Source organism: Vidua chalybeata, chromosome 17 (genome assembly GCF_026979565.1).
Source record: "Vidua chalybeata isolate OUT-0048 chromosome 17, bVidCha1 merged haplotype, whole genome shotgun sequence".
In the NCBI taxonomy this organism is placed as follows: domain Eukaryota; kingdom Metazoa; phylum Chordata; class Aves; order Passeriformes; family Viduidae; genus Vidua; species Vidua chalybeata.
Window position 1 is genome coordinate 6,761,347 of NC_071546.1, and position 20,480 is coordinate 6,781,826.

Below are 20,480 nucleotides of genomic sequence, written 5' to 3' on the forward strand. Positions count from 1 at the left end.
CTTGACATTGGTAAGGTAGTAAACAATGTTTTCTGCTGCTTTCTGAGAAAATAAAAAAGAGAAAGCTCGCTCACTGCTCTGTAAGGTTAGACAGGAAATAGCAGCAGTGCAGCATGGTTTATAATTATTCACTGGGCTGCTTGCAAAAGAAGCAAGACCCTTTCACTCTGTATATACCCTTTACCCTCTGAAGACAGATAAAAGCAACTAATGTAAATCTAGCAATATTTTATTTTTCTCTGAACCCCACAGTAGTTGTAATGTCTGAAGAATGGGGCATGTTAAGAAGCAGCACTGCATTCCCCCCAAGAATCCAAGCAAAATGACACCTTCTGCCATGGCAAAGGGCAACTTCCTGGAGAATTTCTTCCAAGTAGCAGTGAAGTTCTCTCCTATATTGTTCTCATCATTTTCCAAACAGCTGAAGAACAGCAAAGTTCACTGGAAATGCAGATGCCAGACCCAGTGGCAGCAACACTCGTAGGCACAGAAGAGTTAAAGTTGACCCTGTGTGAAGTTCTTGACTTTGTTCATGTTGTGATCCACTGCACCAGTTAGAAACTGCACCCAGCCTTCCTCTGATGGTGGACATACATGGCTTGTCCTGCAAAAGTGGAGGAAATTCATTAGGGAAGCCTCCTGGGGTGTTATGCATCCAGGCAACACAGGGGTATTGTGAAGCTCTGAATAACCACAGCAGTAAAAAGGGGTGCTCTAGCCCCAGAGGGCTTTGAGCAAGGAAGAACCCACACTCATGTCTGCAGTCCCAACCCCAAAACAAGGGAACCTAGCATCTTTTTCTTACTCCCATCCCTTTGTGATTAGATAACATCATCATTGTTCCAAAATGCCAGCATCTACTGTCTAGAAATGAGTCATCTTTGACATGAGGCAGAAAGGTATCAACCTTCACAGCAGGGAACACACAAAACTTGCTCATACTCACTTTGCAATCTCTAAGACTTTCTTTAATACTGAGGCCAACTTAGCAGCCTAGAAAGAAACAAAAGGGAAATGAGGTGAGCCAAATGTGAGGAAAAGGAGGGTCTGAACAGTACTGGTAAATAAAGAGGACTATAGGGATGCACAAAAGCCAAGAATGAATAAAACTGCCATGGATCCTGATGCAGAATGAAGTTATCCATCACTGCCATGCTGGAAGTGCCTCCCAACCTACTCCTGGCTGTGACAGGTAAAAAAAAAAAAACCTGGCTGTTTTATAAAGCATACATTAAATGCCTTGTTTTAATAAAAGACAAGCCTATTAGAAACCAGTAATTGATACTAAAGTATTAAGTTACAAGTGATTGATTTTAATGCAATTTGATATTAAGTAATATTTTTTTATTCCAAAAAAATCAAGCCACTGGCAAAAGGCATGAAACCAGGATTAAGAATAAAAGAAATCCCAGATATGAGGAGATTTGTACTTGATTTATGATGCAAAGGAAGTTTCAAAGTTCAGTCAGGTTGCCAGAGCGTTGCCCAGTCAAGTTTTGAGTGTTGCCAAAGATGTAAATTCCACTGCTTCTCCAAGCAGCTTGTTTCAGTGCTTAAATACACTCACTGCAAGAGTTTTTCTTTTCATAGATAACATTATTTGAGCAAGACTGCACTACCCAAGGAAAGAAGTACATGTGCAGTACCTAGGCAGCCTTAGACTCACTTTCCTGAGGTTCTGTCACTAGAAATCTCTATGGATTAGAGTTCAGAGCTGAAGTTTTAAGTGGCCATGCTCTTCCCTGAAGAGGTACAGATGAAGAATGTGTTTCCACTAGAAGGAAGTTAAGTGTACAAGAACAAAGGGCACTCTTCATCCCTAAGAAATTATTACTGAGGCAGTTACTAGCACCCATCTCTCCCTGAAGTCACATAACCCCTCCAATCTGATTTCTTCCCATTCCCTGCAGCCAGGCCACTGTCCCACGGGCAGATACTCAGATACTGAGGTATCAGTACTGCAGATACTCACGTTAAGTCGCACAGCCAACGGGTTCACAGGTGGGTACATGCTCAGTGCCAGCTCATCAACACTACAACAGGAAAGAGGGGAGCAAAGAAGAAATGTTCTGATAGCACAACTCACAGATCCTAGTCAAAGCCTGCATCCATCCTGAATGCAAGTCAGGAACAACAGTGAGATGTCAGTTGTACCTACGGGATGCTTCCCACTGCCTTCTCTGTCACCTGAGTGTCCCCCTCACCGTGGAGTGAGATGTGGTCACAGCTCCATCCCCTATGCTTCTCTCCTGACCTACACAACTCTCAACAGCTTAACAGCCTTCTCACCACATCTGTGTCCACCACCTGCTCACAGCTCCAGTATCACAGAGGTTCTTCCTACTCCTCACTCAAGACCTCAAAGAAAGACCAAGACTGCTCCAGAGGGAAAAGCAGCATGGGGAACACCCTGCTTACCTTGGGCTGATCTCATTAGCAATGTCTGCCACGTCATCCAGCTGTGCAATGTGCTCTGGAGAATCAGCTTTGCCATGGGCCTTCACTGCAGTCAAGACCTTCTTCAGGCAAGCTTTAGAAGCCTTCATCAATCCCATGCAGGAGCTGAGCAGCTGCCGGTCAGCCTCTGACCAATACGTGTCTCTGTTGCCCCGAAAGCCCAGCTCTTCATCTTCCATGATGTCCCCATAGGGATCCTGCCCTTCCACCAGTGCCTGAGAACACAGAGGCACTGAAAACCCAGAGCCTAACATCAATTCCAGCGATACTCAGGAGGAAAGGGAAAGCATAATCTAGACATCACATAAATAATTAATGGAGAAATCCCAGTTGGTTAATCCCAAAATTACTGGATTAAGAAAAACTAATTCACCACTCTAACAGTGCAAACAGCAAGAACCTGGTGAATTCTTACATGATCCTAAATTGTCTCCCCCGTCCCCAATTCAGGACATGGCTTTACAAAAATCTTATACAAAGTAAACCAGGCTTGAGAATAAAAACTCATTAAAATCCACGCATAAAACAATAATTTATGTCACGTTGGAACAAATTTATATTAAAGCCTGTATGTAAAATAATTCCTGTGTTCCATCACTGAACCACCATAGAGGGTGGTTGGGCACTGGAACAGGCTCCCCAGAGAAGTGGTCACAGCCTCAAACCTGCCAGAGTTCAAGAAGCATTTGGACAACTCTCAGGCATGTGGTGGGATTGTTTAGGTTGTCCTGTGCGGGGCCAGGAGCTGTACTTGATGATCCTTGTGTATCCCTTCCAATTCAGAATATTCTATGAATCCACCACTGCAGGTTCCTCTAAGGCTTAGGGGCCTCCTTACATGTTCCATCTCCTCCACAGCATCCTTGACCACACCTAGACATGCAGCCAGAGCCGACACAACTGCTGCCTGGTTATCTGCAAAAGCAAAAGGACAAAAACTGGCACCTCACTGTTTCCAGTCATTTTGCAACAACCGCCATCTAGGCTTGCAATCACTGTAGGATCAAACTTCTTGCAGAGCTCAGAGCTGCACTGTTGTCAGGCAAAGAATCTGACCTGGTTTCCAAGCTTATACATTTCAAAACCAGTCAGGTTTTTGAGTTATTCTGCATTCAGCTTTCATTGTACCAGGTGGAATGCCCTTACAAAAGCTATTGATATTCCAAGACAGTAAGTCCTAGTGCTGTTGCTCTGCATTTACAGCACTCACCTCTTGGCAGGTTAGACACTTGCTCACAGGCCTCCCACACACCTCCAGTTGATATTAGCTGTTCCTGAGACAAGCTGAAATGAAACAAAACAAAACCCTCAAGGTTAGAGTCAATAACAGCACTGTGCTAGACTGTGGTTAAATTTTCTGCATCAAAGATGACAAACACCACCAAAAGTTCTGCTGCAAAGATGTCACCAACCAGCTTGTCACTAATATGGCATGTCTGGGTAAAGGCCTTGCTGCTTCCTAATGAGTATATTTGCAACTTTTTCTTGCCTTTTTTCCCAAAAATTATCAAAAAATCACAGAACCGTGCAATTGAAAATTACAACCTCTCCACTGGGGCATTGAGAATTGTGTCTGTGAGTTGGATCATCCCTTCCACTACTTCAGTGGTAGCATCTCGAACCATCTTCCGAAGAGTAGTACCTGGTTGAGATTGAGAAAGAGCAAGAAAGTTGGCACAAAGTCAGCACTGACAGAAAATAAGTGCTGAAGATGAACACACAGACTGCTCTGTTTGTGTGGATACACTGTAGAAATGAAGTTACAAGTATTTTGAAGAAAGGAAAATGCTTCCCAGTTCCAAAAGAACTCCGGACAAGGATTTCAACACTTCATAAATTTCAGTGCTCAATCAACTACACAACGTCCTACATTATCACTCATGTTTTCCATCACACAGATGGAAAACTGCAGCAGCAGACAGACACTCATAAACATGTTCAAAGTCTACAGAGCAGCAGATAATGGGATACCATGCTAATGAAAACGTGCTGATTCCAGAACTCATTAGCTCTGAAACACTCAGTTTTTCTATACAGTGGTGGTGAAAGAACCATCATCCTATACAGCAGTGACTGCCTTGCTGTCATTATCCCACCTTGGCCCTTTGGTAGCCAGTAATACACCGTGGCAACTGCAAGGATGGCATTTTGGACGTCCTCACTCAGCTTCCGGCAGTTCTGAAAATGGAGAGGCAAAAGGAGCACCCATGAGTAACACCCATCTGCACCACATTTAGAAATCCTCACAAGCAATCACTGCCTTTTCACTGAGAAAAGGGAAGAATAGCAAGTCTGCTTGAGAAACAAATACAGCACGAGAAGAAGGCACCACAAGCAAGCTGTATGCAGCTCAACCTGCCTCATGATCTAGTAACAAAACACCCCTGGTGTGGTGGTCATGCATCAGAGAAGAAAAAGTATCTTAGATCATTATTCTGAACTGAAGGTCTTCTTTTCTCTCTCCTCCAAATACTCGTATGGTAAACTTCTCTCAACTGATAGCAAAAATATTGCATATTCTTTGTTAAACCTAAGGTCTGTATTCTCCAATCACCTGACTCTATCAGCAACGAGCTGTAGCTGTGAAAGAATATACAAACATTTTTATTTAGTATATCTCCCTACCTTAGAGAAAATTGTCCTCTGGGCAGTTCTTGGATTCTATCAATACACTCTACAGTACACAGGCCATTTAGTCAAATGAATCAAGAAATACCTGAAGCTTGCAAACACACTGCAGTTTCATAGTCTTTCAAGGCTTTCTCTCACCTCTGCAGAAGGTAGTGGAGGCCTTGAGAATGCCAGACTCAGCTTTGTAGCCTCCTGTGATGTCACTTGGAATGTCTGACCTAAAAAAATCCAATAGGAGCAAAAGAAGAGAAAGTAACTCAGGTAAAAGATAAAAGAACAGAGCAGCTTGATGAGCAGCACTTCTGATCCTACTACTTGCTTACCATTACACCCAAGCCATACAAACACATAAACTAAACCCCACCACAAAGAAAAATTCCCTGGTGCATTTGTGCCATGCATATTGCTTGTATCCTGTGTCTGCTTTTTCTCACTTGGCTGGTAGTGATAGCCAGAAGCGCAATCTGCATCCTGGTTCATGACCTCTTCACCAGGATGTGCCAGGAGGCTTTAACAGAGACCTTTATAAATCCTGTATGAACAGTTCAAAATATCGGCCTTTGCTTTGCCACACCTTGGAGTGCTTGGTGACCAGAGTTAGAGGGGTCAGGCACTGGAATAGGTTGGCCTCGCAGGCGGTGGAGTCACTAACCCTGGGGACGTTTAGCAGGCTGGACCTGGCCCTGACGTGGTTTAGGGTTTACAGAGACAGCGCTGGGTTAACGGTTGGACTTGATGATCCTAAAGATCTCTCTTCCAGCCTCGCCCATGCCGTGACTCCGTGAGTGGAGGGCACGCCCCACGGCTGGAGACCGGCCGAGGACAGCAGCCCCGCCGCGGGCCGGCCCCGCGGGTACCCGGCCCCGGCCCCACCGAATCCCGGCCCGGCCGCTCCCCGCCCGTACCTAGCGCGTCCCAGAAGCGCGGCAGCTCGAACGGCTCTCGGCCCTCGCCCGGCTCTCCCTCTGCAACGGCACAGAGACAGCTCAGCCCACGGGGAGCCGGCCCGGCTGGGCCCGACCCCCGCCTGGCCCCGGCCCCGGCCCGCACCTCGCAGCCGCGCCAGCACCGCCCGCAGCGCCCCGCGCACGTCCCGCAGCGGCTCCCGCGCCTCCATCGCTGCGGGGCGGCCCCGGAGCGGCCCGCGCGTCACGTCCGCTCCGGGAGCGGCTGGAGCGGCCCCGCCCACAGGGACAACCCCGCCCCACAGGGACAGCCCCGCCCGGAGAGACAGCCCCACCCAGAGATAGCCCCGCCCACAGAGACAGCCCCACCCAGAGACAGCCCCACCCAGAGACAGTCCCACCCAGAGACAGCCCCACCCAGAGAGACAGCCCCGCCCACAGAGACAGCCCCACCCAGAGACAGCCCCGCCCACAGAGACAGCCCCGCCCACAGAGACAGCCCCACCCACAGAGACAGCCCCACCCAGAGACAGCCCCGCCCACAGAGACAGCCCCGCCCACAGAGACAGCCCCACCCAGAGACAGCCCCACCCACAGAGACAGCCCCACCCACAGAGACAGCCCCACACAGAGACAGCCCCACCCACAGAGACAGCCCCACCCACAGAGACAGCCCTGCCCAGAGAGACAGCCCCACCCAGAGACAGCCCCGCCCCACAGAGACAGCCCCGCCCACAGAGACAGCCCCACCCAGAGACAGCCCCACCCACAGAGACAGCCCCACCCAGAGAGACAGCCCCACCCAGAGACAGCCCCACCCACAGAGACAGCCCCACCCACAGAGACAGCCCCACCCCACAGAGACAGCCCCGCCCAGAGAGACAGCCCCGCCCACAGAGACAGCCCCACCCAGAGACAGCCCCGCCCCACAGAGACAGCCCCACCCAGAGACAGCCCCGCCCACAGAGACAGCCCCACCCAGAGACAGCCCCACCCACAGAGACAGCCCCACCCAGAGACAGCCCTGCCCCACAGAGACAGCCCTGCCCAGAGAGACAGCCCCACCCAGAGACAGCCCCACCCACAGAGACAGCCCCACCCAGAGACAGCCCCGCCCCACAGAGACAGCCCCGCCCACAGAGACAGCCCCACCCACAGAGACAGCCCCGCCCCACAGAGACAGCCCTGCCCAGTTCGCTGTGATACACACTTTATTAGTGAGCAAGCAAACGGGGAAAGCAGCGGGGCTGTGCCCCTGTGTGCGTGTCTGTGGTAAGCAGCGAGGCTCACACCGCTCTACATCAGCCGGCGGAGGTCCTCGAAGTTGAGCATGTTGTTGGCCACATCGGACCAGGCCGCGTGGGTTGCCCCGTCCATCTCCGGGGCCAGGCTGTTGCTGCTCTCCAGAGTGTGGTTTGTTCCGCCGATGACTTCGTGGCACTCAGGGCACGTACTCCTCTGCATTGCCCCCCCACACTCCCCAATTACATAGATATGGCCATTTTTGCACTTGAACCAGTGGCCACGGGGACAGCCAATAGCACTGACAATCTGCACCCTCTCAGCCTCAGAAATCGCCAGCCCTGCTGCAGGCAAGCTAGCATTGATCTTCTTCAGGTGAGCCTTCACTGCAGCCTCATCCTCCTCTGTGAATTTCTTTGTCCCTTCCAGGATCTCACGTGCACTGTTAATCTCTGCTGCAATGTCTGTGGACATCACCCTACTTGCTTTGCACCTTGCCAAGAGGCTCAGCAAATAAGTCAGTCTCTGGATCTCAGACTGCAGGTCAGTGAGCTCCTGTCCTGTAAAACTGACGCGCTGCTTATCCAACCATTTCTGCACTTCTTCCAGCCTCTTTATCAGCCCCTGCTTTTCATTCTCATCAATTTTGTTCATAGAATTAGTTAGTTCTGCTACACGTTTGTAGAAATTAAGCAGGTTCTCAATTAATCCGATACACTTTGCTGAGAGAGCAGAAGATTTTAGTTTATTTTCCAGCATGGCATACTTAGACGGTAGATTATGCTTCAGAAAAACATCCCGCGCCAGTGCAGCCTGCAGTCTCCGTCTGTTAGACTGAATTTCCTCTGTCGGGCCTTGGATTTTCTTTTTCACCCGTTCTATCTCCTCCACCTGCCTTTTCACACTGCTGCCATATCTCAGATTCTTTCTGATGGGTGTCTGACACAAAGGGCATACCTTCAGCTTGACCACATCATCATCTTCATCCATATAGTGGTCAAGGCCTACCGACTCAAAGACATGGCCACAGTCTTCAAGCTGTACAAATCGAGCATCTGGGTCATCCTCAAAGCCAAAAAAGATCTGAGTGAGTTCCTCATGGTCACAAATAAGGCACTTCTTTGGGCAGGGCTCTCCACACAATCCAACACAGGGATGACCACAGGGAAGCATCTTAGCACAGGGAACGTTGCAGCGAGGCCTGTTGCACGGCTCAGAGCAAAGTTTGGTACACTGGTAGTGCTGGCACTGCCACTCACATGGCTCAGCACAAGGAACACAGCTTTCCCAACATTTCTTTTTGCACTTGCTGTGAATACAATAGTTCTGACATTCCTTCTGACAAGGAGGACATTCTGTAGTACAAGGCTCTTGACACTTGTGGGAACAGATCAAGACACGCTTGCATGGGTTGGCACATGCCTTATGAAATCTTCCTCCAAAGCAAGCATGACAGGAACCTGAACATACATGACCACATGCCAGTGTGACAGAACACTTACTCTCACATTTCACACTGTACTCACCAGTCATCATCCTCCTCATCCTAGTCATCCAGCAAGAAACTTCCTTCTTGTGGCCACATTTCAGTGTGGCAGTAACATTTTCAGAACACCACATTGTGCATTTCTTCCCACAGGAACTCTTGCATGCGTGTCCACAGTTTAACTTCTTCTGGCAAGGTTCTTGGCACTCCAATTCCCATGCTGGAATATGGCATGCCACCATCTGTATGTGGCCACACTTAGAAATCCTTCTCTCTACCTGCACCATACATTTTCCACAGGGTTCATAACATGACTTTGGGCAGTGGTGCCCATCTGCACAAAGTACCTTTTGACAAGGCTTCAGGCACTGGTACTCTTTGTGCTCCGGGTCATATGGGTGACATGCCCTTGTGCAAGCATGACCACAATTCAACCTAAACTCACAGGGAAGAGTACAGCCTCCCTCCGGGACGCTGTTGAAGTCTTCACCTGTAGATACCTTTGTCTTGGTTCCAGGGTGATTTTGACAGCAAAGCTCCAATGACTGGCCAATGTGACCGTTCTTCTCAAGGGTTTCAATGATCTTGCTCCAGAGAGGAACCTTGCCAAGCATTCTCATGTTTCCAATACAATAGAGGCCTTTCTTAGCTCTGGATAATGCCACACATATCCGATTAGGGATCTGCAAGAACCCAGGTCTCCCCTCTTTGTTGCTCCGCACCAATGACAGCAGAATAATATCATTCTCCTCTCCCTGGTATTTATCTACCACATGAACCTTCACACCTTCAAAGATCTTCGCTGGCATGAGCTTACGCAGACAGAAGAGCTGTCCAGTGTAAGTAGTGAGAATGGTGATCTGAGAAGGTTCATAGCCCTGACACAAGAAGTATTTGCACAGCTCCACTACAAAGTGGGCCTCATGTGGGTTCTGGTGGCTTTTCCCTTCCTGGATCTCTTGTTCAGGAACCTCATGTTCCACAAAGAAGACATTAGTTGAGACACCCTGAAACAAGAGGAAGGATGTCAGAGAGAGAATTCTAGTTTCTGTCACTCCAGCCTGTTTCCATGCTCCTGATTATCCACTGACAGGAGGACTTTTTAGGAGCTGACTACAGTATGCAGTTACTGTGTACTTAGGTAATTTCCTCTTAGATTTCCATAGGTTATTAATCAAATTCCCATTTCAGCTTATTGGTAATATTTTAGTATCCTAATGTGAAATCAGTTTCTGATTTTATTCCCTATCTTTCCAGAGATGTTTTTACTGTACATTTCCAGGTTATAGCAAAGAAAACATGAAGTGTAACTTCTCAAACCATACTCATGGTGCGAACAATGTCTTGTTTTGGCCCTGTGAGAAAAAGATACTAAGTTACCAGTGCACAGGGCTGAGCACATGCCTAAAATATGCCTCCTCTGTTGCTGCAATAAAAACAAAGCAGCAAGGAAGATTTCTTCTTCAACAGAAAAAACTAGGAATGCTAGGACTCCAGTAGTCACCAACTCATGATGTGTAGAGTTGACTGCTCACCTGTTCAAAAACTCTATTTGCCCTGAGTGTGTAGGAGCTTTTATGTTTTACCTATTAACTGGAATTATTCTACCTGTAAGAAATTATTTTTCTGCCTGCCAAAACCCAGAGACTGATTTTAACAGGAAAGAACAGCTTTTGTAGATCAAATAGATCTCTGGTTTTCCAAGGTATCCATAATGGCAAAGTGTCCAGTGGAGTAGAATTTAATTCAGTCATCACCTACGTTGGTTATTGTACTAGCTGGAAAGATTCAATTTTGATGCCTTTTGGTATCTCAAGTTTGTTTTAAGGCCAGATAGAACCACAAGATTCTCTAGAATAGATTCTTGTAGGAGAATTGGGGTAAAATTTTGTAGTCTCCCAAGTTGTTGTGTCTTTTAGGTGGTATTTTTCTTCTCTGTTGGGGTTTTGGTTAGCTGGATTTTGGAGGGGGTTTATTTGGGTTTCTAATTTAGTTAACTAAATTGTCTTCTTCAAAGACTTGATCTGAATTTCAAGACACCAAAAGAGGATCTGCCACTTTCCCAGATAGCTTATTCTAATAATTAAATCTTCACTATTAATTTTCTCTTGTCTGACTTCAGCATTCTGCTAGTTTTCAGAATGCTTCCTTCATCCAGTTAAAGAACTTATAACTAATTAGTACTGGTTTTTTTTATGAAGACAGATTTACATAGTCTAAAGTTCTGTAATGCTACTGCTGCAACTCCCTCCAATCTTTCTCAGGGTATTCAGTGGCTGGTGTTTCAGAGATCCAAGGCCATCCATGTAAAAGTGTAAGCTTGGTTCAGACTTCTGGGAAAATAGTTCAGTTGTGACAGAGTGCTGTGAGCGAGGTGCAGAAAAAGGCTATGCAAGATATGCAAGGGAAGATTACAGAGAGATGATTGCTAATAGTTCAAAGATGCAAGAAAAGCACCAACATGGAGATACATGAAGCCTCATTTCCTCATTTCATTGAGGAAATACAGATCAGAAAATAGGAGTAAGTGTTAAGATGGAAACTCAGTACCATTAAGGAAGAAGCAAAGACTGACACTGACTGATACCCAAGGCAAGCACTCTAGTGACTTACTGAATTCTGGCTGTTTATTGTGCATGTTAGATAATAAGTGATGACTTTATACTTGTAAGCGGCATAGATTTTCTTTGCAGATGTTGTTTATTGGTAAAATGTCCAAATGGAGAAACCAAGGAAAAAGGGTTCCAGTAATCCTGTCACCTATTTTGTGTTGGAGTTTCAATATTATCCATTAAGTCTTTCATTTAAGATTTCTTCCTAGCTTTCACAATCCTACAATTCGTTTGTTCCCCCTTTCATTTTTTACTGTTCTTTTAAGCCATTGGTATTGGATCTATTTCCACTGTCCACCATCACTAATACCAGAAGAACTACAAATTACTTACATAATTCTATATTGCACAATTCCTTGATTCAGGTATAAATTTCAATAACTGAATTTGACCTAAGAATTTGAAACCCTTGATCACTGTAGTTTACAGAAACTCGTTTAGCCAGTAACAGGGGGCCAAAAGCAACCACTTGGATTGCTGAAAACTCACTTTTATATTCTCATATTCCAGGACAGAGGGATGGTTCTCCAGCTTCTGGTATATATGAGGACTGATAAGTTGGGCAATTTCAGGGCGCATGCGGTGCTGAAACACAAAACAGTTTTATCAGTCTTGAGAAAGGAGCATCATATTTCCCTGTCAATATTCTTTTGCTCCACTGTACAGACAGTGGCTGAATACAAGACAAGGGTGACTTTCCAATAAGACACAAGAAGGGAGCACTTCCCAATCCCTGCTCTCCCTCACCCTGTTGCTGACACCACTGACTACTGCAGGAGTGATAGCAGCAGAGCATCTTCAAGAAAATCTCTTGATAAGGTTGTTGCACAATAATGCTGGCTTCAGTGCAAATCTAAGCACCCCTATAGATAACAAAAGCTAGCATTTCACCCTAACTACTAAACGAGCTCTTTCATGTGCCTTTAATACATGACTGCTGGTGGTAGAATTAACTTCCACAGGCACCAAGATAGATGACTATAGCAATTTAGCAGGAAGCATCCTGAGAAGAACTGTGCTGTCTCACTCTGCAAAGTTGTGGAAGTTTCAGTTGCCACAATAAACCGTGCTCTTCACACAAAAACATGAGAACCACAGTGCTGTGGACAGTATCGCTAAATAACTGAAAATATGCTGGAACTCTGTATCAGTTTGACAGCTCCTACCACTCTTTTCAGAAGTTAGATAGTACATTCTTTTCTTTTAGGCTGCTCTTAATGTAGAAATATAAACTTAAGTGTATTACAAACTTAAAACAACCTAAATACAAATGCCATTAAGTTTTTTATAGCTCTTTCTTACTTGGTACTTCAGACAGACAAAGGGGAAATCCACTTTGATCAGACGTTCAAAGAGAGAGACTTCAAGGTTGAAGTTCTTGGCCAGGTCATATACATTTGCACTAGGCTGCAACTGAAAGAGAAGGGATAGGTGGTTTTGGCACTTTTCCTATGTGTAAGTAGGATTTTTCACTCTCATTTTCTGTGGCTGGTTGCCCTCTGAAAGGCCAGAGACTGGATTCTCGCAGAAGTGCTAAACATCAAAGCTAGATACAATCACAATCAAAGCACATGTAAAATTGCATCAGTTAAAGTAAAACACCAGTCCCACAGGAGCTCCACTCTAAAACTACAGGAGACAGGACCTGAGGTATCTGTGGAAGCCTTGGCAATTTTCCCACACAGCATTTGGTTAGACAGTTCTTGTTCATTAACCCAGCAGACAGAGACGTTAGTCATGGAAGTTACCTGCTGGTGATCTCCAATGAGGATGAGGTGCTGGCATTCTCTACTCAGAGTAGTAATGGTGTGAGCCTCAAGCACCTCTGCTGCCTCTTCTACAATGACAATTCGCGGCTCTATGTACTGCAAGATCTTTCGGTATTTTGCAGCGCCTGAGCAAAGACAGAAGATAAACCTTAGGATATAACTGCATTCAAGCAGTAAGGCAAGATTTTCACAGAGGGGAGTAGGCTCTGTCTCAGAAAAATTGTGGTTCTTCTCAAGATTCCCCATTTCAACACTCAGTTTTTTGAATTTTAAAACAGCACCATACCAGGGATGGCTTCTATATGAAGAATTATTAAAGAAGGCAGGTGGGGATTATCCTATGACTGACTTGGTCCTTTTTTCAATGCTCTCTTCAGACAGAAGGTACACTCAATACATTGTTCTACATGCATAAATAAGCCTCAATTGTCTCTCCAAAGGGACATACTACAATGACTTTGAGACTACCATCTCCAGAAGGTGCTGTGGGAATAGCAATTACAGGTATTATCTGTGCCTTACTAAGTCACAAGTGGTGCAGTTCCATTAGAAGAATGCTACTCGAGAGAGGGGGAGTGCAGAACAGCAGAGAAGCTGCTCATGCCACTAATTAACAACTCTCACAACAGCCCCATTTGCAAAGGGAGTCACAGATTAAAAAGGCTCTAGACTAATGCAGAGCCTGACCCAGGCTGTGAAGCAACACATGATACTAATGTTTCAGCAAAACGGTTCTTTAAACATGATTACAAGCAATACAATACTGATTTGCTTCCCAACTGCTCTGCACCTGTAGTTGTCATCCCCACAATTCTGGCGTTACTGAGAATGAGGAGATCTTGCTCCAGCTTCAGTTTTTCCAGTCTTTTTGCTGCTGCCTGATACTGCTCTTCATACTCCCGAATGTTCTCTTTAATAAAATCCTGGTAAGTCTGCAGCCAAAGCCTGGGAAGAAAGCGCCATTATCACACACTGCAAGGAAAATGGGATGGTGATCCACAGTTTCTGAGTGGCTTCAGTTCAAAACTTCCACCATGCCTTTTGGGAAACAGATTATTACCATCTGTACTTAGTCCTGAACAAGTACAAATGCAGAGCATGGCATTGCTTCCCATGCAGTACAAGGAAGGTAAGAACAAGCATGTTCAAACAAGGAGCTGAACAGGTACAGACAGAAACATCATGGCTTGACACAGTTTGTACACTGGAATGATCCTAGGAAACACCTGCCTGACAAGCCCTGCAAAATAGCTTTGTCACCTGTAAAGCCTCCAGCGGGAGTTCAGGTCAAGTTGCCACACATCCTGAACGGCATTGGCCTCTAGCTCTGTCATTGTGTTCACTTTACGGAGTTCAACCTTCATCTTCTGCATAATTTTTCTCCTTTGGCCACGAGTTACCTGCAAAAAAAACCCCAAAAACCAGTGCCCAATAAGCAGTTACAGCACAAAGATTCTTTTTTGTTAGCATCCCCATGTTATTCTTTACACAGTCGTGCTAATGCATGCATTTACCTCCCATTGCGCGGTCTCCTGCCATGGCTGAGCTGCTCCTTCTTCCTGGTCCAGCTTCAGAGCCAACATGGCAAAGGCTAGTTCATGAACAGCACTGTCATCTTCCTTCTCCCTCCTCCAAGGGTATGCTATCTTTTCATCCTCAATCACTCTCTCAGCTTCAATCAGGTCAGCCATCTCTGGGATCGCCAAAAGCTCCTCTTCTTCCTGCTGACCACCTCTTCTTCCTGCTTCATCTTCCCTCTCCTCCTCTTCTTCCTGCTGACCACCTGTGAGAGTCACCAGTCACATGAAGTAAGCCACAGCCACTCTGCCAGTGCAGCAGTCAGATCACTACATTGAAATTAGGGTTAATCTTCTTTCCATTCCCTCACAGTATCACACATCATTCAGTGCCTGTTAAGTAGCAGTGTCTCTTTTCTGGCACATATACACTGCTTAGGTGAACACAATTGTAGAAAATGTGTGTGGGGTGGGTATCTTTTTGGTGTTTGTTTTTTTTTTGTTTTGTTTGTTTTACCTGGATTTTCAGCCCATATATTCTCTGCAGAATTCTGCTTGAAGGCAGATACACCAAGTCCCAGCCACTCCAGAATCAGTGAGTGTCGTGAACCAATGTAGTACAACTCAGGGTTCTCCTAATACAGGGAAAGTGAAATCAGCCAGGCCTATTGCACTTCAGAGTCTTAGGATGATACCAAAGCAGCACCATACAGCAGTTGCAACTAGGACAAGTTCCCCCAAGACACCCTCCACAACAAGAAAGTCCAAGCAGCCACAGATCTTCAGAAAGAGTACCCCTCCTCCCTTCAGTTTAAGAGGCTGTCCTTTGGGTACTTGCATTTTTATGCTGCTAAAGATCACTTAGAATCTCTGCAGTTTAAAGGAGCAAAATTCAAAGCCCATGCTTGCCCTGCCTGTCTAGACTACTGTCATTTGGCACAGCTTGCTGTTCACTCCCTTACTTTCCCAGTAATCAAATGAATCTAAAAAGATGTATGCTAGGGGAACCTCAGGCCCATTAGCAGAAAGGATGGTAAGCATGCACTGGGATTGCTTGACTCAGAAGAAAGGGACCTCTCTTACCAGAGCCTTTCTCAGGCTGGCCCAGTGCTGGGGCGCCATGTGCGGTTTCAAGTAGCGCTCATGCAGAACTCCGTAGGTCGTGCACTCCAACTGCTTCGCTCCTTCATGGAGACCCTCCTCAGCCTCTTTCATCTCTCTCATTATCTACTCAAAACAAAGAGAAAGGAGGCAGTGTCACATTCAGAGAAACAAAGTTCACTAACAGCACGACAAAAAACTGACAGAAGAATTAAGGGGCCAAATTCAGTGTAAAATAAGGTGAAAGGGCAGGTGAGGGGAGGTTTATTGTCTCCTCCAATGCACAGGCAACCCAGTCCCAGCATCTCCCAGGAGGTCTACACATACATATTCATAGTCTCTGAAGTCGTCATCTAGGAAGTCATATCTGTTGGCATGCTTCCTCAGGTCCTTCAAATTGAATCTGTGCAGGGCTGCGCTGGTACTCCTGCCCCCAATACGCACTATCCCATCTAATACAAATGGGAATATTCCTGTGAATAAAAAAGAAATATTAGAACTAAAGGGCCAAGCTCATTTTTCATGAGTAGGACAAGAGGTAGGAAAAATACCCTTTGACTGCAAATCCTACAGTGGTTTGCGCTGAGTGAAGTTTGAGAATTTGTGGATGCACTATCGCTTGAAGTGTTCAAGGCCAGGCTGGACAGAGCTTGGAGCAACCTGGTCTAGTGGAAGGTATCCCTGTCCACGGCAGGTGGGTTGGAACTAGATGATCTCTAAGGTGTTTCCAACCCAAACCATTCTATGATTCTATGACCTCTATGATTCTATGATACCACCATCCTGCTTGCAGGTACTCTTACCTTCTAAGAACTGATCCAGTGCATGGTTAGTGTAGCAGACTATAAGGATGGGACGCTTCTGGTAAGTGCTTTGCCACACATGATCATTAGTCAAGAGAGCCTGAACAATCTTCAAACCCACGTAAGTCTTCCCTGCAAGACAAACTCAGAATCAGAAAAGGGTAATCCGCCCTCTATGAGTGCCTTGAAACATAGAAATCATCAAAAACACATATAAGACTTCTTTCTAGGCTGCCAATCTGGTCAGTATGGAGAGAACTGACCCCAGTTCAGGGGGAACTAGCTTACAAAATGTAGACAAAGTAGCATGACACTGACATTCTGGCCTGTAGCTGAGCAAGGCCACGGTCTGCAAGAATGTTATTTCTTGGATAACACACCAGACCTGGACACAGGGTTTTCTCTCCCACTGCATCCCCCAGCCTACTCTGATACTGGCATCATAGATGACATTTGCTTGCACATGAAACATCCACATACTATTGGAATACAAGCACTGGTGCTTGTTAAATTCCAGTACAATTTAGAACAATTACAGTTCATCTTGTAATACTTTATTCACACAATGGCTCATGGCTGAATGTTCCTGAAGCCCTAACATGCCGTGAAGACAAGTAGGAGAGTGCTGCACAGCAAGAAGGACAAAGTTTTCAAAGGCCATTGTAAACTTCTTCACCCCAATATATAAGCACAGCCAACAGTGCAGTTGGTGTCTACTTGCATCTAGGTGGGCAAAGATCAGACGTGGCTATTTGAGGATATTTAACTGTCTCCACAGCTCACTTAACTGGGTGACTCAAGCATCAATTATCCACAGGACTAAAGCTTTGGAGACAATACAGCTGGCTTTCTCTGAAGTTAATCTCCCTAGATGGGGAAATCAACTTCTTAAATTACAGAGCCTTTAAGCAAATATGTCTCACCAGTGCCAGGAGGTCCTTGAATGATAGCCAGCTCCTTGGTGAGTGCAAGATTCAGTGCCTGAATCTGAGACTCATCTAATTTCAAAGCTTCCATTGAAAGCCATTCATTGGGATCTAGAATGTAGACACTTTTCAAGATATCAGGGCACTTCTCTTTACGTGAAGTCTTCATCAAAGGTGCAAGGTTGTAGGCAGTATCCCGTGTCAGGTATGCCGGCTCCTTCACCTGTGCATCACATTCCACAATGTACTTCTGGAATGGGATATCTTCTTCCTGCACTTCCTGCAACCCTTCTAACACATGCCGATAGGCCTCAAAATAGGCAGTTGTCTCTACCATGAGGAAAGAGTCTGAGGGCTGAAACTCTCCCAGCAGTGGCTGGTTCTCTGCATCGAAACACAGCTCCACAATCCCGTTGACAAGTTCTGCAGCATTACGATTAGAAACAGTGGCAAAAAGGAATGTTTCAAAGTGATCTTGGGACATGCAGACAAGGGATCCATATAGCAATCGTTTAGAATTCTGCCACTGTACAAACCTCAGTGGTTTTGTGTCAAACTGGACCTTGTAAGCAATACCAGTTGGGGTACAAGATGGGGCAATAATCCGTGCATCAAAGTAGATCCTGATATCATCAAATTTTTTCTTTCTCAAATTTCTGTCCTGGAGGTTCTGCAAAACCTCCATGATACCTTCCCTTAAAGGCCTTACAAAGTCTTCTCTCAGAAGTCGGAAGTGGGTGTCAAGATAAATACTGGTGCTTTCGTATTTTCCAAAAACTAAATTGGGACGTAGAAAAGGTTTCTCATTACCGTGTATCTCATCATATGTCGGATAAATGCTCATGAAACGATAGCTTTGTTCTTGCCCATCTTGAGGCTGCATAAATGTACACTTATCAGCCCTCAGTGTGCCTTCACGCCTCTTCTCCTGCAGATGCTGCATGAGCATCTGGACTTTATTGAGATTCTTTTCTGTCTCTTCTGTGATGTTCACACCAAAAGTTTTCAGGGCATCTATGGATGCTGTCAAGACTGTCAAGAGAATGGAGACTTTCTGCACAGCACTGGCTGGGAAAGTACTTATCAGGTGCTGGAGAAGTAAAATGATGTTGCTGATATGCTCAGGGTACCCATGGCGTACAGAAGGAACTACTTCTGTTACCATGTCAGACACATACTGTGGCAGACAGATCTTGAGAAAGTTGGACTCCTTCACAACTCCAAGAATGTGTTGGACACTCTGTCTGTCCATTTGGGAACTGCACGCTTTCCGAAGCACTTGGCAAATGAGCTGAACGAAATTGTGGTTCATGGTTGTCTGGGAAAGAAGTTCCTTCAACCCCGAACTGGAAGCAAGTGTGGTGACAACTTCTGAGGGGTCTTTCTTGAGAAGACTTTCAAGGAATTTATAGCCAATCCTTCTGGCTTGCTGAGGCTGCTCACTGTGGTGGACACCACCTGGGGTAGCATTCTGGTAGAAATGAGGATTCTCCTGAGGCTGCATCCTCCATGTGCTACCTTCCTTTTCCCAACCACTCCTCAGCCCTCTCCCTCTAGCTCCTCCTTGAACTTGTCCACCTTGATACTTCCTTCCCCTGCCTCCATTTTCTTGCTCATTCCAGGGTCCTCTGATCCTCTCACGGGCTGGTCCAAGCTGACACCTTCTTCCTCTAAATGTATTTTCTTGCTCATTCCAGGGCCCTCTGCCCCTCTCATGTGTTTGCCCACCTTGATACCTCATTCTCCTTCCCTCATTCTCCTCTTTAGTCCAGAATCCTGTGGCTTCACTGTTGGCCTGTTCACCTTGGATTCTTGAATTCTTCTTACTTGACTGAGGAACCTTTGAAATCCAACCACCAAACCCCTCTTCTCTTTGCCCACGCAGAGGGGTATAATTACTATCTTGGAGGTTTTCCCCTAACTTAGGTGCCTGGCCTGGTACATAATTTGTTCTATTTCTGCCTCTTCCTGTAAAGACGCTGTCCAAACGAAGTGCATGCCCTTTAAAAAAGCAGGAAAAAAAGACACTCCTTAATTATAAATCAACCAAATTAACATGCCTCCCAACAAAGATGAATGAGCATATTGACCTGATAGTCAGCATATTTTGAACATTTGACATCAAGTTAAAAAATTATTACATTTGCACACAGATTTTCGAATTGGTGTCTCATTTGTACCCTTCTATGCAACTGCTAAAGAGAGTGCCATGCTAGGAGTTCACTTGAGCTACAAAGACACTAAAAAAACAAAACCTCTTTCCACAGAACTGAAAGCAGAAGGTGAAAGACTAAGTTTTCATCACAGGACAACATTTCCTCGGGAGTTAATCATCAGTGAAAAGATAGAGGACACCACAGCTGACTTGAACTGTACATAGCACGCACAAAACATGGAGCCTCTGTGGAAGTCCAGCCTCTCGGAGTAGCAGGAAGAACAGCCCATAGGGGCTTTGTCAGACTCCCCACAGGGCACTGAGGGAAAAATTGACTGCTAGCAGGAACAAATAGCAAGAGGCTGTTGCAACACATCGTCACATCGTGGCCCCAAAGAGACTCCAAGGGCAAATAAGGAAGTGTTAAAAGTCAGCCTTGAGAGAAAATTTCGCTGTACACAGGCAGGGGAGTAGCGGATCCCCCTGGACCAGCACCACCCCATCACCACACCCAGCCCTACTGCCCCGCAATCCCCGGGGGACCCTCACCTCTCGCTCCACCTCGGAGTTGTCGGGCGTGGGGCTCCTGCCCAGGACCCTCCATCGCCCGGCCGGGGACTGCTCCGGGTCTGCTCCAGCTCTCCGGGGCGAGGGCAGCGCTGGGCGCTGGGGACCGTGGCGCTCCTGCGGCCGAACACGGGCGATGCTGCGCTGCGCTGCCCGCACAGCCCGGGAGCCGCCGCGTCTGCCCCGACACACACCAGCGCTCCCCCTTCCAATTCCCCGCAAAGTTTCACTTTCCAGTTCCCCGCAAGTCCCGCCCGGTGGGCAGAGCCCCCGCCCCTCGCCAGCGGCGGGCAGCGCCCCCGAAACGGA

General features: G+C 46.4%; 2 protein-coding genes across 2 annotated transcripts; both read right to left on the reverse strand.

Annotated features, from left to right (window-relative positions):
- Positions 1-213: 213 nt before the first annotated feature.
- Positions 214-6,262, reverse strand: CCNDBP1 (cyclin D1 binding protein 1). The gene is made up of 11 exons (XM_053958354.1): positions 6,139-6,262; positions 5,994-6,053; positions 5,227-5,306; positions 4,554-4,635; positions 4,003-4,099; positions 3,668-3,741; positions 3,296-3,372; positions 2,419-2,672; positions 1,973-2,033; positions 947-993; positions 214-604 (listed from the first exon to the last, which is right to left on the reverse strand). The coding sequence occupies exons 1-11, from the start codon at positions 6,203-6,205 to the stop codon at positions 496-498; spliced, it is 1,008 nt and encodes a 335-aa protein (XP_053814329.1). The 5' UTR covers positions 6,206-6,262; the 3' UTR covers positions 214-495.
- A 924-nt stretch (positions 6,263-7,186) lies between these two features.
- ZNFX1 (zinc finger NFX1-type containing 1) lies at positions 7,187-20,272 on the reverse strand. Its single transcript, XM_053958441.1, has 13 exons — positions 20,154-20,272; positions 17,447-19,450; positions 16,524-16,655; positions 16,048-16,193; positions 15,703-15,846; positions 15,137-15,254; positions 14,617-14,885; positions 14,363-14,502; positions 13,893-14,047; positions 13,082-13,227; positions 12,636-12,746; positions 11,823-11,918; positions 7,187-9,728 (listed from the first exon to the last, which is right to left on the reverse strand). Exons 1-13 carry the CDS (start codon positions 20,206-20,208, stop codon positions 7,290-7,292), a joined length of 5,955 nt encoding a protein of 1,984 aa, XP_053814416.1. The 5' UTR covers positions 20,209-20,272; the 3' UTR covers positions 7,187-7,289.
- Positions 20,273-20,480: the final 208 nt, after the last annotated feature.